The sequence below is a fragment of the Amblyraja radiata genome, chromosome 18 (genome assembly GCF_010909765.2).
Source record: "Amblyraja radiata isolate CabotCenter1 chromosome 18, sAmbRad1.1.pri, whole genome shotgun sequence".
NCBI classification, from domain to species: Eukaryota; Metazoa; Chordata; class Chondrichthyes; order Rajiformes; family Rajidae; genus Amblyraja; species Amblyraja radiata.
In genome coordinates this window covers 31,958,363-31,978,140 of record NC_045973.1, presented here as the reverse complement: position 1 = coordinate 31,978,140, position 19,778 = coordinate 31,958,363, and the positions used below count along the sequence as shown (strand labels likewise).

The following is a 19,778-nucleotide window of genomic DNA, read 5'->3' as shown; positions in this document are numbered from 1 at the left end:
AAATGTTTAAGAAGGAACTGCAGATGCTGGAAAATCGAAAGTAAACAAAAATGCTGGAGAAACACAGCGGGTGAGGCAGCATCTATGGAAGAATAAGTGACGTTTCGGGTCAAGACCCTTCTCCAGTCTGAAGAAGATGCTGCCTCACCTGCTGAGTTTCTCCAGCATTTTTGTCTACCTGTGGAGAGAGTGAAATGGATTTTCCATGTGAACTGGCCGTTTCAGCTACAAAGCAAAGCTTGGGAGGCACGATGGCACAGCGGTAGAGCTGTTGCCTTACAGCGCCAGAGACCTGGGTTCAAACGCTTTCACACAGAGGGTGGTAGGTATAGGAACAAGATGCCAGAGGAGGTAGTTGAGGCAGGTACTATAACAACATTTAAAACACATTTGGACAGGTACATGAATAGGAAAGGTTTGGAGAGAGATGAGCTAAATGCAGATAGGTGGGACCAGTGTAGATGGGGCATGTTGGTCGGCTTGGGCAAGTTGGGACGAAGGGGCTGTTTCCACGTTGTATAACTCTATGACTCTCTCCGGGCCAACTGCGGAAAAATGGGATGGGCTTAGATGGGGCATCTTGGTCAGCATGGAAGAATTGGGCCGAAGGGTCTGTTTTTGGTGCTGTATGACTCGATGGGTGACAAAATTCTGAAGGAATGTTTTTGCTCTCAATATTAACAGGGCAATGAAATAATTTAATGGAGTGCATTGTTGAGGAGCCTACTGGTTACGACTGTTCGATTGTCAATTCCTGAGTGGTTGAGTTGACTGAACGTAAATCGTTGGCCTTTTGTTCTTAAAAAGTCATCTTTTTAAAATCTGCATTAGAAAGGGATTAGAAGGGATTGTGAGCTCTAGTTATTGGATTTCTCGTCCCAGAATGGATTTTCGAACCCACTTTTGATTGAGGAAATATTACCTGTAGAAATGTGCCACTCTTGAATACAAAGGTTAATTGAGGTTTCAATTGATCTGAACAATGTAATTTAAATTCTGAACCACCTTTTGAAATTCTGTTGGTATCGCAATTAAGCGGATTTTCTAATGTTGCTCAACAAGTGACTTTTTGAAGCTAGTTTAGTGTTTAGTGTAGATATACACCACAAAAACAGGCCCTTCAGCCCACCGAGTCCGTGCCGATCAGCTATTTCCGTATACACTAACACTATCCTATACACACTTGGGAAAATTTTACCCAAATCAATTAACCTACAAACCTGCAGGTCTTTGGAATGTGGGAGGAAACCAGAGCACCTGGAGAAAACCCACGCAAGTCACGAGGAGAACGTACAAACTCCGTACAGACACAACCAGTTGTCGGGATCGAACCTGGGTCTCTGGCACTGTAAGGCCGCAACTCTATCGCTGTGCCACTGCACCAAAGTGACTTTTTGAACTACCTATTATCCTCTGCAAAAACTGTCCCTGAGGAAATGTGTTTGAAATCCAGGCTAGAGTAGCGTCGAATTTCACTTGGTATCTCATCATGTCCATAACGCAACGTGGAACCAATAAAAAGAAAAGAAATTCACGCTTGTCAGAGATGGGAAATAGAAATAGAAGCTTATGAAAGGTGTCATTAAGTATTGATGAAGTGGCTTTGGAGTTTCAGCATTTATTTTGGAATGGTGTTAGCTATTGTCAGTACTGTGTTCAGTTTTGGGCACCATGTTATAGGAAAGATGTTGCCAAGCTGGATAGGGTGCAGAGAAGATTTATGAGTATATTGGCAGGACACGAGGGCCTGAGCTATAGGGAGAGGATGAGCAGGCTAGGACTCTATTCCTTGGAGCGCAAGAGGATGAAGGGTGATCTTATAGAGGTATATAAAATCATGAGAGGAATAGATCAGCCAAACGCACAGAGTCTTTTTCCCAGAGTAGGGGAATTGAGAACCAGATGACATAGGTTTAAGGTGAGGAGGGAAAGGTTTAGTTTAGAGATACAGCGCGGAAACAGGCCCTTCAGCCCACCGGGTCTGCGCCGATCAATGATCCCCGCACATTAACACTATTCTACAACACACAAGGGACAATTTTTACATTTACCAAGCCAATTAACCTACAAACTTGTACATCTTTGGAGTGAGGGAGGAAAGCGAAGAACTTGGAGAAAACACACGCAGGTCACGGGGAGAACGTACAAACTCCGTACAAACAGCACCCGTAGACGGGATCAAACCCGGGTCTCCAGCACTGCATTCGCTGTAAGGCAGTAACTCTATCGCTGCGCCACCGTGCCACCCCTAAGGGGTGGAACCTGAAGGGTAACTTTTTCCACACAAAGGCTGGTGGGTGTATGGAACAAGCTGCCAGAGGAGGTGGTTGAGATAATAATAATAATAATAACTTTATTTATAAAGCACTTTAAACAACTACAGTTGCCACAAAGTGCTGTACATGAGAACTCATGGACAAAAAGCTATTACAAACCATTAAAAACCATTAAAAACCGTAAAAACGAAGGACTATAAAAAACACACTAAAAATTAAAAGACATTAAAAGCACTAAGAACAGGAGCAATGCCTCAGCCAGTGTCAAAAGCCAAAGAATAAAAATGTGTTTTTAGGGAGGATTTGAAGATGGACAGTGAGGGGGCCTGTCTGATGTGCAGCGGCAAGGTGTTCCAAAGTGCCGGAGCAGCAACAGAAAAGGCTCTATCCCCTCTGAGCTTCCGCTTAGACCTTGGTACCTCAAGGAGCAGCTGATCAGCTGACCTGAGGCACCGGGCAGGAGCATATAGGTGGAGCAGCTCAGAGAGGTAAGGCGGGGCGAGCCCATTCTACCTTCGCAACATTTAAGAAGCATTTAGACAGGTACATTGATAGGACGGGTTTAGAGGGATGAAGGGCCAAACACAGGCAGGTGGGACTAGTGGAGATGGGCAAGTTGATTGGTGTGGGCAAGTTGGGCTGAAGGGCCTGTTTCCATGCTGTATGACTCTGACTCTCTCAGGTATTCCATTCTGGATCTGAACACCCTCTATTGGAAAAGAACCATGCTCACTTCCCACTTTAGTGCTAATTAAAAAATATTTGAAACAATTACCCACTTGGCAAATGAACAAATTCTGCTTTCTTTATCGGAAACTTTAATGATGTGAAATATCTCAACTTACAAATGAACAAATTATAAACAAACCTTCCTTTAATTTTCTCTGCTCTAAGGAAATAATCGCAGCATGTATAATCTTTCCTCGTCAAACCCCCAAGAAATTATTAATGTGACCCTGTCAAAGCCGCGGTGTTGAAAATTCTACATGGTACATTATAAATTCATATGTCATAGAAGCAGAATTAGGCCATTTGGCCCATCAAGTCTGCTCCACCATTCAATCATGGCTGATCTATCTTTCCTTCTCAACCCCATTATCCTGCCTTCTCCTCATAACCTTTGACAACCTTACCAATTAAGAATCTGTCAATGTCCACTTTAAAAATACCCATGTCAGCCTCCACAGCTATCTGTGGCAATCTTCTTCTTCTTCGAGTCCACACGCAAGATTAGAAGTTGTTTAGCCAGAGCTGAACACACTTCTCGGCATCTGCTTCTTGTGGTGGTGGAAAGATTAGTGAACGCTCATGGCCCCATCTGTGGCAATGAATTCCACAGATCCACCACCTTCTGACCAAAGAAAATCCTCCTTATCTCCTTTCTAAAGGTATGTCCTTTTATTCTGAGGCCGTACCCTCTGGTCCTAGACTCTCCCACTATTTGATGTTTCAATGAAGTTCCCCCTCCAGTGAGTACTGGCCGCCAAATGCTCATCATACACCAACTGAGACCGATTCATCCAGAGAACATTAGAATGACTTCCTTGCTTTTGTACTCAGTGCCCCTATTTACAAATCCTAGCATCCAATCTCTTCTCAAACTGTTCCGCCATCTTTATGGATGTGTTAATCTTGACCCCAGACCCTTTGTACTTCCATCTTCATCAGAATATTGCTACCAGAATCATTTTCCCATGGTGGAAATGTCAAAGACTCTGGGGCAGAGCTTTAAGGCGAGAGGGGAAAAGTTTAAAGGAAATATGAAGGCTAGTTTCTTTACACAGATGGTGGTGCGTGCCCAAAAAGAGCTGCCCAGGGTAGTGGTGTAGGCAGATACAATGATGGTAAATAAGAATCTTTTATACATGAGGTAATGGAGAGATATGGATCAAGTGCAGGCAGGGGAGACTAGTTTATCTTGTGATTGTGTTCAGCATAGACATTGTGGCTTGTTCCTATGATGTGGTTTTCTAAGTTTTTTGTTCTAGATTACATTGCCTTTCCATCTTGATTCTTTTATCCAGAATGTAGGATCTAAGGTTTCTCTGCATTAAATAATGTATGAGGTGTGGGCCCATTTAACTAGTCTGCCAGTGTCCTCACAACTTTTCCTACCATCTCCTCACCAGTTGTACCTTTTCTCAATGTTTAAAAAGACCCAAGCACAAAGGTGGCACAGTGGCGCAGCGGTAGAGTTGCTGCCATACAGCGCCTGAGACCCAGGTTCGATCCTGACCATGGGTGCTGTCAGTATGGAGTTTGTACGTTCTCCCTGAGACCTGGGTTTTCTACGGGAGCTCCGGTCTCCTCCCACAATCCAAAGACTTGCAGGTTTGCAGGTTAATTGCCTTTTGTAAATTGTCCCTAGTGTGTAGGATAGAACCAGTGTTAGGGTGATCAATGGTTGGCATGATCTTGGTGGGCTGAAGGGCCTGTTTCCACGCTGAATCTCAAAAAAATAATTTATATACGAGTAATTATATACATTAAAACATAATGAATAATATGCATTTATATATAACGTATATTGTTCATTTATATATAATGAACATTGGTCCGATAGTTGAATTTCTTAATGAACCTCAGAAATTAAATGATGACATTTTGTGGAGTTTCTCATTTTATTCCTCTCTCTTTTTCTAAAACAGGGAGGAGTTCTGCGAAATATTAAGGGCAAAAGAGAAATCTACTGGGAAAATGTACACTTGCAAGAAGTTTTTAAAGAAAGATGGAAGAAAAGTTAGAAAAGCAGCAAAAAATGAAATTATGATTTTAAACATGTAAGTCCCTGCACTTGTGTCACCTCTTCCGTTGTGAAGTTAATCCATCACCATCATTTAAGTTACATGCTCACATTTTGATTTCCTTGCCTAACGTGAGTGAACCCAGGCAGGAGAAAAGTCAACATTTCATTATTTTTAACACAGTTGCTGTCTCAGAGTGCCAGAGACCCGGGTTCAATCCTGACCTCGGACGCTGTCTGTGTGGAGTTTGCACGTTCTCCCTGCAACCATATGGGTTTCCTCCAGGTGCACCAGTTTCCTCTCGCATCCCAAAGATGTGTTGATTTGTAGGTTAATTGGCCCCTGGAAATTGCCCCTAATGTGTAGAAAGTGGATGAGAAAGTGAGATAGCATAGAATTAGTGTGAACGGGCGATCGATGGTTGGCGTGGACTTAGTGGGCTAAAGGGCCTGTTTCCATGTTGTCTCTCCGAACTAAACTAAACCAAAAGCCGCATGTAATCAAAAATAACAATGCGTGTCCATTAATGATGCACAGAATTGCCAGTTTACTCTTGATTTGGAACAGATTTTGTATTGGGACTTGAAACCATTTCCTTCAGGCTCAAGCCTAACAGGTCCCAACTGGAACCAAAGCTATGCTGCTGTCCAGAATGATTTTTCTATCGCTTGGTCACCTAACATGCTGGCAATTACATTAGTGTGTGCGTGCGTGCGTGTGTGTGTGTGTGTGTGCGTGCGTGTGTGTGTGTGTGTGTGTGTGTGTGTGTGTGTGTGTGTGTGTGTGTGTGTGTGTGTGTGTGTGTGTGTGTGCGCGCATATAGCTTCACATTCATATGATGATTCATGATTATCCATGCAGAATGATTTTGCTATCTCTTGGTCACCTAACATGCTGGCAAATCTAAGATTTGAGGCTTTGAAAATCATTGTTGGCATCTCTGCCTGATTTTTAGAGTAGGATTCTCAGCTTTGTGATCTCCCTCCTCCAAAAATATGCTTCTTTGCACCTCAATAAACTGCTGTGGGGATCAGAGGCACGTTTTCATGCTTTGACTTTCAGACACTGACGATATTGGACACCATAGTGAATATCTACTTTCAACCCTGTCTCATCTCCATCGCAAATCTTCCCCTGTTTTTTCCAGCTCATTACTGTTCTAATTCCTTGTTTCACTTACCTCTTTGTGACAAAATGTGTACATGAACAATGCCACTTTGTTTAATCCATTTCAGTGCATTGCTTATTACCTGCAAAAAAAGATAAGGATAGACTCGTACAAATTATTTATGTAACACTTCCAAGAAATCTGTTTCGAGGCAGTCAATTAAAGTTATCCACAAATAGGATTTCTGCACTAAATGTATTGCCAATTCTTCAAAAACGCCTTTTGCAGTCTTAACTGTTTCAGCGTCCACAAGTAACTAATTGGAGACCCTCGGACTGTCTTTAATTGGACTTTACTGGACATTATTTTGCACTAAACATTATTCCCTTTACCCTGTACCTGTACACTGTCGATGGCTCCGTTGTAATCATGTATAGTCTTTCTGCTGACCAGATAGCACACGACAAAAAGCTTTTCATTCTACCTCAGTACACGTGACAATAATAAACTAAATGAAACTGAAACTAAACTAACTTGAGTGTATTATGTGACTAGTTTTCACTCGAAAGTAAAGTATTTGCGGCATTTAATAAAGTATTAAGCAAAAATCAAGTGTAGCCAATCACCTTGCTTACTTATCGTTTCAGATCAAAAGGTTATTATTAAATGAACCATTATTTAATTAAATGATCACTATTTTATTTATTAAATTATCAATTATTATTGAAATTTCATTGTTCAATTTTGGAACATATGACAATAAAATAATGTTGACCCTCTCTCTTGACTCTTGAAATGAATATGATTTCATCTCATTCAGTAAAATTGCAGATTGCTGATATCCTTTGGAGATGTCTATGCCGATATGTCTGAAGGGTCTCGACCCGAAACGTCACCCACTCCTTCTCTCCAGAGATCATGCCTGTCCCGCTGAGTTACTCCAGCATTTTGTGTCTATCTTTGATTTCAACCAGCATCTGCAGTTCTTTCCCTCACATCAATGCCAATGTGACTCCACTTTCCAAGAAAAGAATAGTTTCATTTGAAATTAGTTATTTGGTGAACACATTTGTAAATGCGTTTGTACCTGTGTGTTTGTGTACATAGCATCACATTCATATGATGATCCATTACCTTGATGCACCATGTGTAGAAAGGAACCACATACCCTGGTTTATTCCAAACATAGACACTCAGCAACACTGAACATAGACATTGGAGAAACTCAGTGAGTCAGGCAGCATCTCGAGAGAAAAAGGATGGATAACGTTTCAGATCCATTTGAAGAAGGGTTCTGACCCAAAAAGTCACCCATCCTTTTTCTCTAGAGATGCTGCCTGACCCACTGAGCACTTTGAGTCTACCTTGATGCACTAGCCTGTCTCAATCGTGCCTGCCTGTTCTTCCACTCCAAGGAAGTTGCTGAGTCCCAGCAAGCTGGAAATACAGGCCGTCACCAAGCTCGCCGCTCCTGCCAGTCAAATAAGTATTTGGCATTGACATCTCCACCTTCTCCATATCAGCTATCACACAAACCACCCATAATCCTGGTATTTACAGGCCTTCTCCTAATCCTTAATCAACAGCTCTGTAAATCCATTTGGCGTGTCTGTAAATCCAGAGATTTTGTTTGTAAGCTTAACGTTTTTAATTTCAACGTTTTGCAGAAAGATAATTATTCTGTGCTGGTTTGGTCATTTTGTAAACTAAAACAAAAAACACAATAATTTCCTCTTTTTTTAATGTTATATCTGGTTTAAAGTGAAGTACATTTCATACTTGCTGCAGATATCACATAAGTATACCAACAATAGACATAAAGTGCTGGAGTAACTCAGGGGGTCAGGCAGCATCTCTGGATAGAAGGAATGGGTGACGTTTCTGGTCGAGACCCTTCTTCAGACTCATCTGATGAAGGATACCGTCCCCAAATGTCACCTATTCCTTTTCCTCCAGAGATGCTGCCTGATCCGTTGAGTTACTCCAGCACTAAATGTCTATCTTTGGTATAAACCAGCATCTGCAGTTCTTTGTTTCAATCATTGTAAGTACTGTTGTTTATCAATTTGAGTTTATTGTCATGTGCACAGACTCGGTGATCTACAGGCACAATGAACATCTTGCGTGCAGCAGCATCAGAGGCAGCACACAAGTCCAGAGATTTGACCATAAAATACATATAAATTCTGCAAGGCAAAAATAAAAGACAACGCAAAAAAAGATGAAAAGACAAGGTAAAATAAAATGAGACATGTGGCAGGGCGGCACGGTGGTGCAGCCGTTGAGTTGTCACTTTACGGCATCAGAGACCCGGATTCGATCCTGACTAATGGTGCTTGTCTGTACGGAGTTTGTACATTCGCCCTGTGACCTGGGTGGGGTTTTCTCCGGGTGTTCCGATTTCCTCCCACACTCCAAAGGCATACAGGTTTGTAGGCCAATTGCCTTGGTAAAATTGTAAATTGTCCCTAGTGTGTGTAGGAAGTGCTAGTGTGCGGGGGTCGCTGGTTGGGGCAAACACTGATGGGCTGAAGGACCTGTTTCTGTGCTGCAACTCTCAACTAAACTAAGCTAAACATTATTGCAAATCACAATTAGAAAAAAACATGGTAATGCAAGAGGTGGTCTGTAGTGTTTTATATTGAGGTAGGATTAAGAGTAGGCAAGTTGGTTCAAGAACCTTATTAATATAGAGAGTATTGTTCCTGGACTTGCTGATCCCATTGAGTTACTCCAGCATTTTGTTTCTATCTTTGGTGTAAACCAGCATCTGCAGATCCTTCCTACAGGCTATGATGGACCTGGCTGGGTGCACCACTCTCTGCAGCCTCTTGCATTCCACTGCACCATGCAAACCAGTTAGGATACTTTCAACAGTGAACCTGTAGACTTTTATTCATTTTAAGGTGAGAGGGGAAAGGTTTAATAGGAACCAGAGAGACAACTTTTTCACACAGAGGTTGGACAGTATCTGGAACAAACTGACAGAGGGGGTAGATGAGGCAAGTGCTATAACATCATTTAAAAGGCATTTGGACTGGTACATGGATAGGAAAGGTTTAGAAGCATACAGGCCAAACGTGGGTAGTGTAGATGGAGCATCTCGCTCGGCATGGGCAGGTTGGGCCGCACGTCCTGTTTCTGTGCTGTAGAATTCATCCCTTCCTGCCTTTCCCCCATAACCCTTGACATCGTTTCTAATCAAGAATTTGTCTATCTCTGCCTTAAAAATATCCACTGACTTGACCTCCACAGCCCTCTGTGGCAATGAGTTCCACAGATTAACTACCCTCTGACTAAAGAAGTCCTTCCTCACCTCCTTTCTAAAAGAGCGGCATTTAATTATGAGGCTATGACCTCTGGTCCTAGACTCTCCCACCAGTGGAAACATCCTTTACACATCCACTCGATCTATGCCTTTCATTATTCTGTAAGTTTCACTGAGATCCCCCCCCCCCCAACCTAAACTCCAGCGAGTACAGGCCCTCTGCTGTCAAACGCTCGTCATATGCTAATCCACTCATTTGTGGAATTGTTTGTTCTTGATTACAATCAAGCTGTCCACATTATACAGATAAAAGATGATGGGTACAACATTTAGTGCAAAGATATAACACCAATAAGTCTGATGAAGTCCAATTAAAGATAGTTCAAAGGTCTCCAATGAGGTCAGGACCAAACTCTAGCTGATGAGAGGACCGTTCAGCTGCCTGATAACAGCTGGGAAAAAACAGTCCCTAAATCTGGAGGTAAGTTGTTTTCAAACTTCTGCACCCCTTGCCTGATGCGAGAGGGGGGAAGAGGGTATTACCAGCGATATCTATGTCCCTGCGTGAAGAGTGTAGAGTGTTTGATTGTCAGGAACGGAAAAAATCTTACTTTTGCTGCAGTTTTACAGGCACATTACCGCAAAAAATTAAGGAAAGAAATATGCAATAAACGATAGCTCTATAAATGATCAGAATAAGCTAAAAGAGATTACATTAGATACAGGAGCATTTTGAAAAGTTTAGTTTGTCCTCGCAAGAGACTGTTGCTTTTGGAGATGTTTGCTGCTCTCACCATCATTAGTATTGACTCACTTCTCTCTGTCCTCAGGGAGCGCAGGTTTCCTGTTTCTTCAGCCAATACTGAAACACTTTGTTCTCTCTCCCAGGGTGAAGCATCCAAACATATTGCAGCTGGTGGATGTCTTTGAAACGCGCAAGGAATATTTCATCTTCCTGGAACTGTGAGTTATCAGCATCGGAAGGCTGGGGTGGGAGAGGGCTGGAGCTGACCTGATGAATGATGACCAAATGGCTGCTTATTTCCCGATCTATCCATTTGACATTTTACATGTTTTGACAAATGTTGTTATAATTTTACGGGAACCCTACATGTATACTCAATTCTCTGATCTTTGGCTGGATAACAAGTCTATAAACAACTCAAGAGGATTTGACTTCAAGGAAAGGGTAGCACAGAGCTGCTACCTCACAGCGCCAGAGACCTGAGTTCGATCCTGACTACAGGTGCTGTCTGTGCAGAGTATATACGTTCTCCCTGTGACCTCGTGCGTTTTCTCCGGGTGCACCGTTTTCCTCCCACATTCCAAAGACATGCAGGTTAATTGGCTTCTGTAAATTGCCCCGAGAGTGTGTAGCATTAAACCAATGTATGGGTGATCATTGGTCAGCGGGCCGAAGGGCCTATTTCCACTCTGTATCTCCAAAAATAAAACTGAAAACTAAACTAAGCCACAGTCATTCATGTTGCCTACATCACAAGAACAACATCCTTGCACGATTTGTATATCTAGCACATGGCTTCTGTAAGTTGAACAAATATGAAAAGGTTCAGAACAAATCAAGAGCCGGCACCGATGTCCAAGGAAAGGTGGAGCCCACAATGGTCCATTGTTGGCTGTGAAAGAATGGATAACCTCTCGTTTCCCTCTCCCCAACTCTCCGTCTGAAAAAGGGTCTTGACCCGAAACGTCACCTTCCTTTTCTCCAGTGATGCTGCCTGACCCACTGAGTTGGTCCAGCACGTTGTGTCTATCTTCAGTGACATAAGAATAATAGCTAATCGTTAGAATAATGATTTAAAAGAGTGGATCGATTGCAATAGATGTATGTAGATCTTCTGAAGCCAGCAGGCAAAGAACTGCCTCACTCCTAAAGCAACCTAAAGGGCCAATACACAAAATACATCCTTTATCCTCGCTGAGATCTCTAATCTTTTCCAGCCTAATACATAGTGAACTGTAAAGCAAAAAACCGAAGGTGCTGGAAATCTGAACTCAGGAAACGCTGGAGATAATTAGCAGGCCAGGCAGCATTTGTGGAGAGGAACAAAGAGGTGGAACAGTAACACTGCTGGGAGAGCTGATGCCTCACAGCGCCAGAGACCCAGGTTCAATCCTGACATCGGGTGCCGTCTGTGTAGAGTTTGTACATTTTCCTAGTAACCATTCCACAAAGCACCAGCACAAAGGATGATAAAACAAGGGAACATGCAGATGCTGGTTTACACAAACCATCACCTGCAGCGTACACAACATGCTGAAGTAACTCAGCAGGTCAGGCAGCATCTCTGGAGAACACGGATAGGTTACATTTCAGTCGGGACCCATTTGAAGAGTGGTGAACTGTGGGGATGATCACATAGTGAGGTCCAGCCCTGACCTGAAACGCCACAAATAGAATGGCACAGTGGCATAGCAGTAGAGCCATAGCATCAGAGCGCCGGAGACCCAGGTTCGTTCCTGACCTCGAGTGCTGCCTGTGTGTGGAGTTTGCACGTTCTCTCTGTGACCACGTGGGTTTCCTCTGGGTGCCCCGGTTTCCTTCTGCATCCCAAAGATGTGCGGATTTAAAGTTAATTGGCTTCTGCAAATTGATGCTAGTGTGTAGGGAGTGGATGAGAAAGTGGAATAACATAGAACTAGTGTGACCGGGCGATCGATGGTTGGCATGGACTCGTGGGGCAGAGCCTGATTCCATGCTGTATCTCTAAATGATTAAAGAATGTGAAGAATGGTTATCTACATGAACTGTGGCTATGATCAAGAAGTGAGGCCCAGTCCCAAAGATGAATTATATTTGATTTGACTCTGTACTGCGTTGGTATATAACAAGCTCCAGGGTGTGAGATTGAAGGAGGAATGTTTAGCATAAACCGGGGTCTCCTAGGAGGCTTTTTGCAGTTATCACACTGTAAGGCTCATGATCATTCATATTAAGTAGCTGGCAGCAATGGCAGCTCCTGCAGCAAGGTTGTGTGTTCCATTTGTATAAGAGAACAGGATGTTCCGTGGCTGAGGGACTGTCAACATTTAGCCCCCAGGGGATTTTCAAGGATTGCTCCGTATCTAGTTTCTTAATCACAGTTGTGCTCGTGAGATCAATTGAGGGTCGATGAGAGATTGAGGATTGATGCTGGCTTGGTCCTGAGAGATTGAGGGTCGATTCTGGCCTGGTCCTGAGAGATTTCAGCTGCTTTTTGCAGCTTTGCTGAAACATGAATTTAAGTAGTAGGTGAAGTGCATCAGCAGGACTGTTGTAATGGTGAAGGGAGCTCTCTTCCTTCCAACAAGGAACTGCAGATACTGGTTAATACACAGGGTGGCATGGTGGCGCAGAGGTAGAGCTGCTGCCTTCCAGCGCCAGAGACCATAGTTCGATCCTGACCATGGGCACTGTCTGTGTGGAGTTTATACGTTCTCCACATAATCGTGACGGTTTTCTCCAGGTGCTCTGGTTTCCGCTCACACTCCAAAGACGTGCAGATTTGTAGGTTAATTGGCTTCTGTAAATTTGTAAATTGTCCCTAGTGTGTAAGATAGCGTTAGTGTATGGGGATCGCTGGTCAGTGCGGACTCGGTGGGCCAAAGGGCCTGTTTCCGTGCTGTATATCTAAACTAAACTAAACTAAAGTGCACAAAAAGACGCAAAGTGCTGGTGTAACTCAGCAGGTCAGGCAGCATCTCTGGAGAACACGGATAGATAACGTTTCAGGTTGAGACCCTTCTGCAGACTGATTTGTGATGTTTTAGGTCAATACGTTTCTTCAGACAGATTTGTGCCATTTCGGGTAAAGATGCTTCTTCAGACTGATTGGTCTGAAGAAGGCTCTCAACCCGAAATCACCTATTCATGTTGCCCAGAGATGCTGCCTGACCTGCTGAGTTACTCCAGCACTTTGGGTTCCTTTGTTTCAACCTCTGAGACCAAATCATTTTATCATGAGTGTATAGATATCACCAGATTTGTCACTGGTATCTATCATACCATTACCCAAGAAGACCATGGTGACATGCATCAAAGACTACTCTCCAGTACCACTTGCATCCACTGTAATGAAGTGTGTCAATAGGTTGGTTATGGCACCAGTCAACTCCAATCCTGCCTCAGAAATGACCTGGAACTACCTCAAAAATGACCCAGAATTGCTTCAAATTGTCTTTCACCATAACGTCAAAACTCGATGCTATCCCACAGCCATCCACACTGGATCATCTGGTTAATGGGACACGTATATCAGGCTGTTGTTCATTGACTACAGCACAGTGTTCAACACAATTATCTGCTCCAAACTCATCGCCAAGCTCCAAGCCCTGGGTCCCTGCATCACCCTTTTCAACTAGATCCTTGACTTCCTCATCGACAAACCTCAATCAGTTTAATTTAGTTTAGAGATACAGCATGGAAACAGGCCCTTCGGCCAACGCTGTCCAGTAATGGCCTGTACACTAGTTCTATCCAACACACCAGGGACATTTTACAGAAGCTAATTAACCTACAAACCGGCACATCTTTGAAGTGTGGGAGGAAACTGGAGCAGCCGGAGAAAATCCACGTGGTCACAAGGGGAAGGTACAAACTCCATACAGACAGCACCCATAGTCAGGATCGAACCAGGGTCTGGTGCTGTGAGGCAGCTACTCTACCGCTGCATCACTGTGCCGCCCCCCCCTGATTAACTGGGCACGTACATCAAGCTCTTGTTCATCAACTACAGCTCGGTATTCAACACGATTATCCCTTCCAAACTCCACACCATGTACTAAGGTCTGGGTCTCTGCACCTCCCTTTGCAACTGGATCGTTGACTTCCTCACCAGTGGACCTCAATCAGTGTGGATTGGTAACAACACCTCCTCACTGACCATCAACACACGTACACCTCAAGGCAGCATGCTTAGTCCACTGCTCTACTTTCTTTACACCCAATGACCCATGGCTCTGTGTCTAAGCACACGTCTGATGCATCTATAAATTTGCTGATCACACTACTGTTGTTGGCCAAATTATGTGTGGTGAGAAGTCAGCGTGCAGGAGAGAGGTGGAACACCTAGTTGAGTGCTGTCGCAAAAACAACCTCACACTCAACATCAACAAAACCAAGGTCCTAATCCTTGACTTCAGAAAGGGGAAGTCGAAGTACCACAGGCCAGTTGTCAATGGAGGGAAGGATATTACTAGAAATTGGAAAATTCAATGTTCTTACAGTTGGGTTGTTAATCTACCCAAGTGGAATACCTTGGGGCGACACAGTGGTGCAGAGGATATAGAGCATAGGTTTAAGGTCAGAGGGGCAAAGATCAAAGGAGATATACAGGACCAGTTTAGTTACACAGAAAGTGTTGGGTGCCTGGGACGTGCTGCCAGGAGTGGTGGTGGTAGCAGTTTCAATAACATGGATATCCAGGGAATGAAAGCATACGGATCACATGCAAGCAGAGGAGATTAGTTAAACGGCATCATGTTTAGCACCGACATTCAGCCAGGGGCGGGTGGCCGCTGAGAACGAAGGGGGACGTTGCGTGGGGGGGAACTGCTGTCACAAGCGGTGGCAGGCCTGGTTCGCCGCTGCGAGAAGATGGCTGTTCGATGAACTTTTTATAACTTTGTCGGCGCCAGAAAGGTGGCGACTCTCGTGTCCTGCCTGGGTGAGGTCTGCCGCATGATTTTACCGGGTTGTGTGCATTTCACTGTACCTAGGTTGATGTGGCAATAAAGTGTAATTGAATCATTGAATTGAATCATCATGGCTCAAAGGGCCCGTTCCTGCACTACACTATGTTATCTTCAGATCAGGCCTTGGACCTTCAATTCAGAGATGAGGATGCAATCAATTGAAACCACTGCCACTGGTCTGATATTTTATCGTTCTTTCACCTGCCAAGTCTTGATTCATCTTTATTTAATTTCTCACAGCCATCTGCCCTGATTAAATATTTGCTGAATAAGCTCTCTGCCGCAGATAACTTCCACCCGGACTGGAAACCGCCCAAGGCACCATACTGAAATAGATTCATGAAAGTGAGAGATGAATCTGCTCCGACACGGAGATTGTGTTTTGTTGTGTATTTGTGCACCAGCTTACATTGGCGAAAATAAAGTCCCACAGTGTCAAACCCATGAAAGCCTAGGAAAGCTTTTGAAGTTGCATGTTTACTGCAGGTCTGGAGGCAGCTTCAATGTGACAGACTCTTGATGTATGATTCATTGCCGATTCAAAGTGCATCTGATCCAACATTTACAGAGACTTTTTTTGACCCCTGCTTTTATTTTTTCGTAAACTTGCTTTGAGAAAATTCAACCCATTACCAGATTAAGTACATTAACATTTTCATTCCAATTTGCACTGACTTTGTCTTCTTCCCCCATCTAACAATTCCTGTGGAGAATTTAAGCTCATATCTGTCCAAATGTTTCATTTATTCTTCCTGCTGGACTCCGATCCAGAAATATTTGCATCTGTACAAAAGAATTGACCATAAAAATTCAGGCTGGCACTAAGTGAAGTACAGAGTAAGAGTGTAGAAACAAGGAGCCACAGGTGCCGGTTAATAAGCAGAAGGACACAAAGTGCTGGAGTAACTCAGCAGGTCAGAAAGCATCTCTGGAGAACATAGAGTTAGAGTCATACAGTGTGGAAACAGGTCCTTCGGCCCAACTTGCCCACACCGACCAACATGTCTCTAGTCCCACCTGCCTGCATTTGGCCCATATCCCTCTAAGCCTGTCCTATCCATGTACCTGTCCAAATGCCTCTTAAACGTTGCAATACTACCTGCCTCAACTACCTCTTCCGGCAGCTCGCTCCATACACCCACGACCCATTGTGTGAAAATGTTACCCCTCAGAAACCTATTAAATATTTCCCCCCTCACCCTAAACCTATGGTTCTTGATTCCCCTACTAGAGTGGGCGTCTACCCGATCTATTCCTCTCATGATTTTGCACAAATCTATAAGATCACCTCTCATCCTCCTGCACTCCAAGTCCCAGCCTGCTTAACCTCTCCCTGTTTCTCAGCCCCCGAGTCCTGGCAACATCCTTGTGAATCTTCTCTGCATCCTTTCCATCTTAACAACATCTTTCCTGGAACATGGTGCCCAGAACTGAACACAATACTCTAAATGCGGCCTCACCAACATCTTGTACAACTGCAACATGACCTCCCAACCTTTATACTCAGTACACTGACTGATGAAGGTCAATGTGCCGTGGATAGGTATCTTCAGTCAGAATAAGGGTCTTCAGAAAACAGGTCACCTATCCATTTTCTCCAGAGGTGCTGCTTGACCTGCTGAGTTACTCCAATACATTATCCTTTGAAATACAGAGTAAAATGTTTCTTGCATTTGATTTGATTGCAGCAGAGTTTATAAATCGCACACACAATTTTAACCTTTCAATAAAAAGGTTTTATTTTAAAGAAATCGCCATTGAGTGCAACTATGGTGACAAGAAACTACAGATGCTTGGAATCTTGAGCAAAACACAATGTGCTGGAGGAACTCAATGACAGGCAGCATCTGGGGAGAGAATGGAAAGGCGACGTTTCGGATCGGTTCATCTTGACAATCCATTTAGTCTCACGGGGAAATATGTAAGATATCACTGCATTCTTCTGAAGAAGATCAGAAGACTTTTCAATGAGTCAATCATACTTTATTGTCACATGTACCTACGCACAGTGAAATGCTTTGTTTATGTCTACAATACACAAAGTAAGCAAAGAGTTGCCACATATCTGGCGCCGACCAAGTTACAAAGTACTCATTATAGTCCCAATGATCCTTCCTTGTTCTCGGTGCATCGCTCCCACCCCCTGCCGGGGCCCTCTTTGTTCTCGGCGGCCAATAATTTAGTTTCAAGCAACATTTTATTTCATCATTGTTTGTGGGAGTTTGCTATATCAAATTTAATTATTGGGTTCCAACTTTGTAATAGCTTTATTTTTAATTTATTGCACAGGGATTTGAGAAAGATACCTTCCTACCATTATATTAAGTCTTGTGTACCGTTTTGGGCCACTCACCTTAAAAACAATGTACTTGCTACAAAGGGAGTCTTGTAGTGGAAGTACAATGAAGATTCGCCAAATAGTCCCCAGGACACGGAGTCTGTGTTATGTGAAGAGATTGGTTATTCTAGACTGAGAACAAAACAATAAGAGGTGACCGTATCAAAACATATAACATTCTCAGCAGTAATAATGAAGAACTGCAGACCCTGGTTCATACCAAAAAAAGTGCTGGAGTAACTGCGGGGCAGGCAGCGTCTCTGGAGAATATGGACTCAAAATTTCGCTTTGGCAGCTTACAACCCTTTGGTAACCCCAAGTCTTCCTACTAGTTCCACTGTTCACATCCTTGTATCCCTGTCGTTAGCACATTTTCCCCAGCCAACAATGGGCCATTATGGACTCCACCCTTCGTGAGGTCATCTGTTGCCGGTCCTGTTTTGTTCTGGCATTCTGCATCTTTCAGGTTGATCCGACCTGACCAGTTCTGACCCGAAACGTCACCTGCTCCAGAGATGCTGCCTGACCCACTGCGTTACTCCAGCATTTTGTGTTTAACTTCGGTTCAGGTTTGGGTTTAGGTTTAGGTTTACTATTGTCACATGTATCGAGGTACAGCAAAAAGCTTTGTTTGACTGCTTTCCAAACAGATCAGATATATATACCATACATAGAAACAGTCAAGTCAAACTCAAAAATAGATAGAGCAAAGGGGAAGATGTGGAGTACAGAACATAATTGCCACATTACACATTAGAGGCAATTTACAATGGCCAATTAAGTACCAGCCCACACATTTGTGGGATGCAGGAGTGAACTCACACAATCACAGAGAACATGTGCAAACTCCACTCAGCTGGGATTTAATGTACAACGCTGGAGCTGAGAGGCAGCAGCTCTACGATGGGTGTACGGAACAAGCTGCCAGAGGAGGTAGTTGAGGCAGGGACGAGAGCAACTTTTAAGCAACAATTCGACAGAGATATGGGCCGAATGCAGGCAGGTGGGACTAGTGTAGATGAGACATGTTGGTCGGTGTGGGCAAGTTGGGCCGAAGGGCCTGTTTCCACGCTGTATGACTATGAGTCTACTCAACTCTAGAGGCTTTTCTACACTCATCCTATGCTAGATGCTTGGACATGGAGCAGAGGAGTTTAGTTTAACTTGGCATCATATCAGACACAATCTATGGGCACAGACTATGTGGGCCGAAGGGACTTGTTCCTGCGCTGTACTTTTCCATCTGACATCCTTTTGACCCATTCTCACCTCTAGCCTTTGTCACTTATTCAACCCATCTGCAAATCAACCCTTCCCCCCCTCTCACCTGTATCCACCTATCACTTACCTGCCTTTGTTTCCCCCACCCCACCTCTCTTATCCAGTTTTCTCTTCACTGTGAAGAAGGTTCCTGACCTAAAATGAAGCCAATTCATTCCCTCCACAGATGCTGGCTGAGCCGTTGAGTACTTCCAGCAGTGTGTTTTTTGCTCAAGGTTCCAGCATCCGCAGTTCCTTGTGTCTGCATAAAACTTTCATTATGTTTACTTCCAGCATCTGTTAACATTTATAAATTTGTAATTTAGATTTGGGATATTTTCAGGCTATGTATTCTTGGACTTGAATTCCGTTGCACAGCCTGAGGGATTAAATCAGTGGTGAAGTAGCACAGTAGTTTGTTCCTTCACTACTGACGCAGAGCCTGGGTTATTGATCTAATGGCATGAGTTCAAAACCCAGTGAGGCAGCAGGAGATTGAAATCCGGAATTTAGGGAAACGTCTGTGGCCAAGAATTATTGTTATAAAAATGCATCTGGTTCATGAATGAGCTTTGGAGAAGAAAATCGCCTGCTTAGTTTAGTTTAGTTTAGTTTAGAGATACAGCGTGGAAACAGGCCCTTCGGCCCGGGGAGTCCGCTCTGACCAGCTATCCCCGTGCACTAGCACTATCCCACAATCACTAAGGACAATTTACAATTTTACCAAAGCCAATTAGCCTACAAATCTATATGTCTTTGGAGTGTGGGAGGAAACTGGAGATCCTGGAGAATAGTCTGAAGTTTCGGAGTCTGAAAAAGGGTCCCAACCAGAAACGTCACCTATCCATGATCTCCAGGGGTGCGACCTGACCCGCTGAGTTACCCTAGCACTTTGTGTCTTCTTCTATTGTCTTCTGAGTCTATTTCTCTAGGACGTTTAACTCCATGCTCTCCGGAGATGCTGCCTGACCCACTGAATTACTTCAGCACTTTGTATCTTTTTTTTTGGTAAACCAGCGTCTGCAGTTCCTTGTGTCTGCTTAACTCAATTTGTAGCTCAAGGAAACCCACAGGGTTCCTATGTGTACCA

General features: G+C 43.7%; 1 protein-coding gene across 2 annotated transcripts in view; it reads left to right on the top strand.

Annotated features, from left to right (window-relative positions):
* Nucleotides 1–19,778, top strand: part of camkv (CaM kinase like vesicle associated) — a 101,320-nt gene that overhangs the window by 57,894 nt on the left and 23,648 nt on the right. For both annotated transcript variants that reach the window (XM_033037065.1, XM_033037064.1), the window contains exons 3-4: nucleotides 4,925–5,056; nucleotides 10,285–10,359. In XM_033037065.1, coding sequence (XP_032892956.1) covers nucleotides 4,925–5,056; nucleotides 10,285–10,359 — 207 coding nt within the window. The remainder of the gene's footprint in view (nucleotides 1–4,924; nucleotides 5,057–10,284; nucleotides 10,360–19,778) is intronic.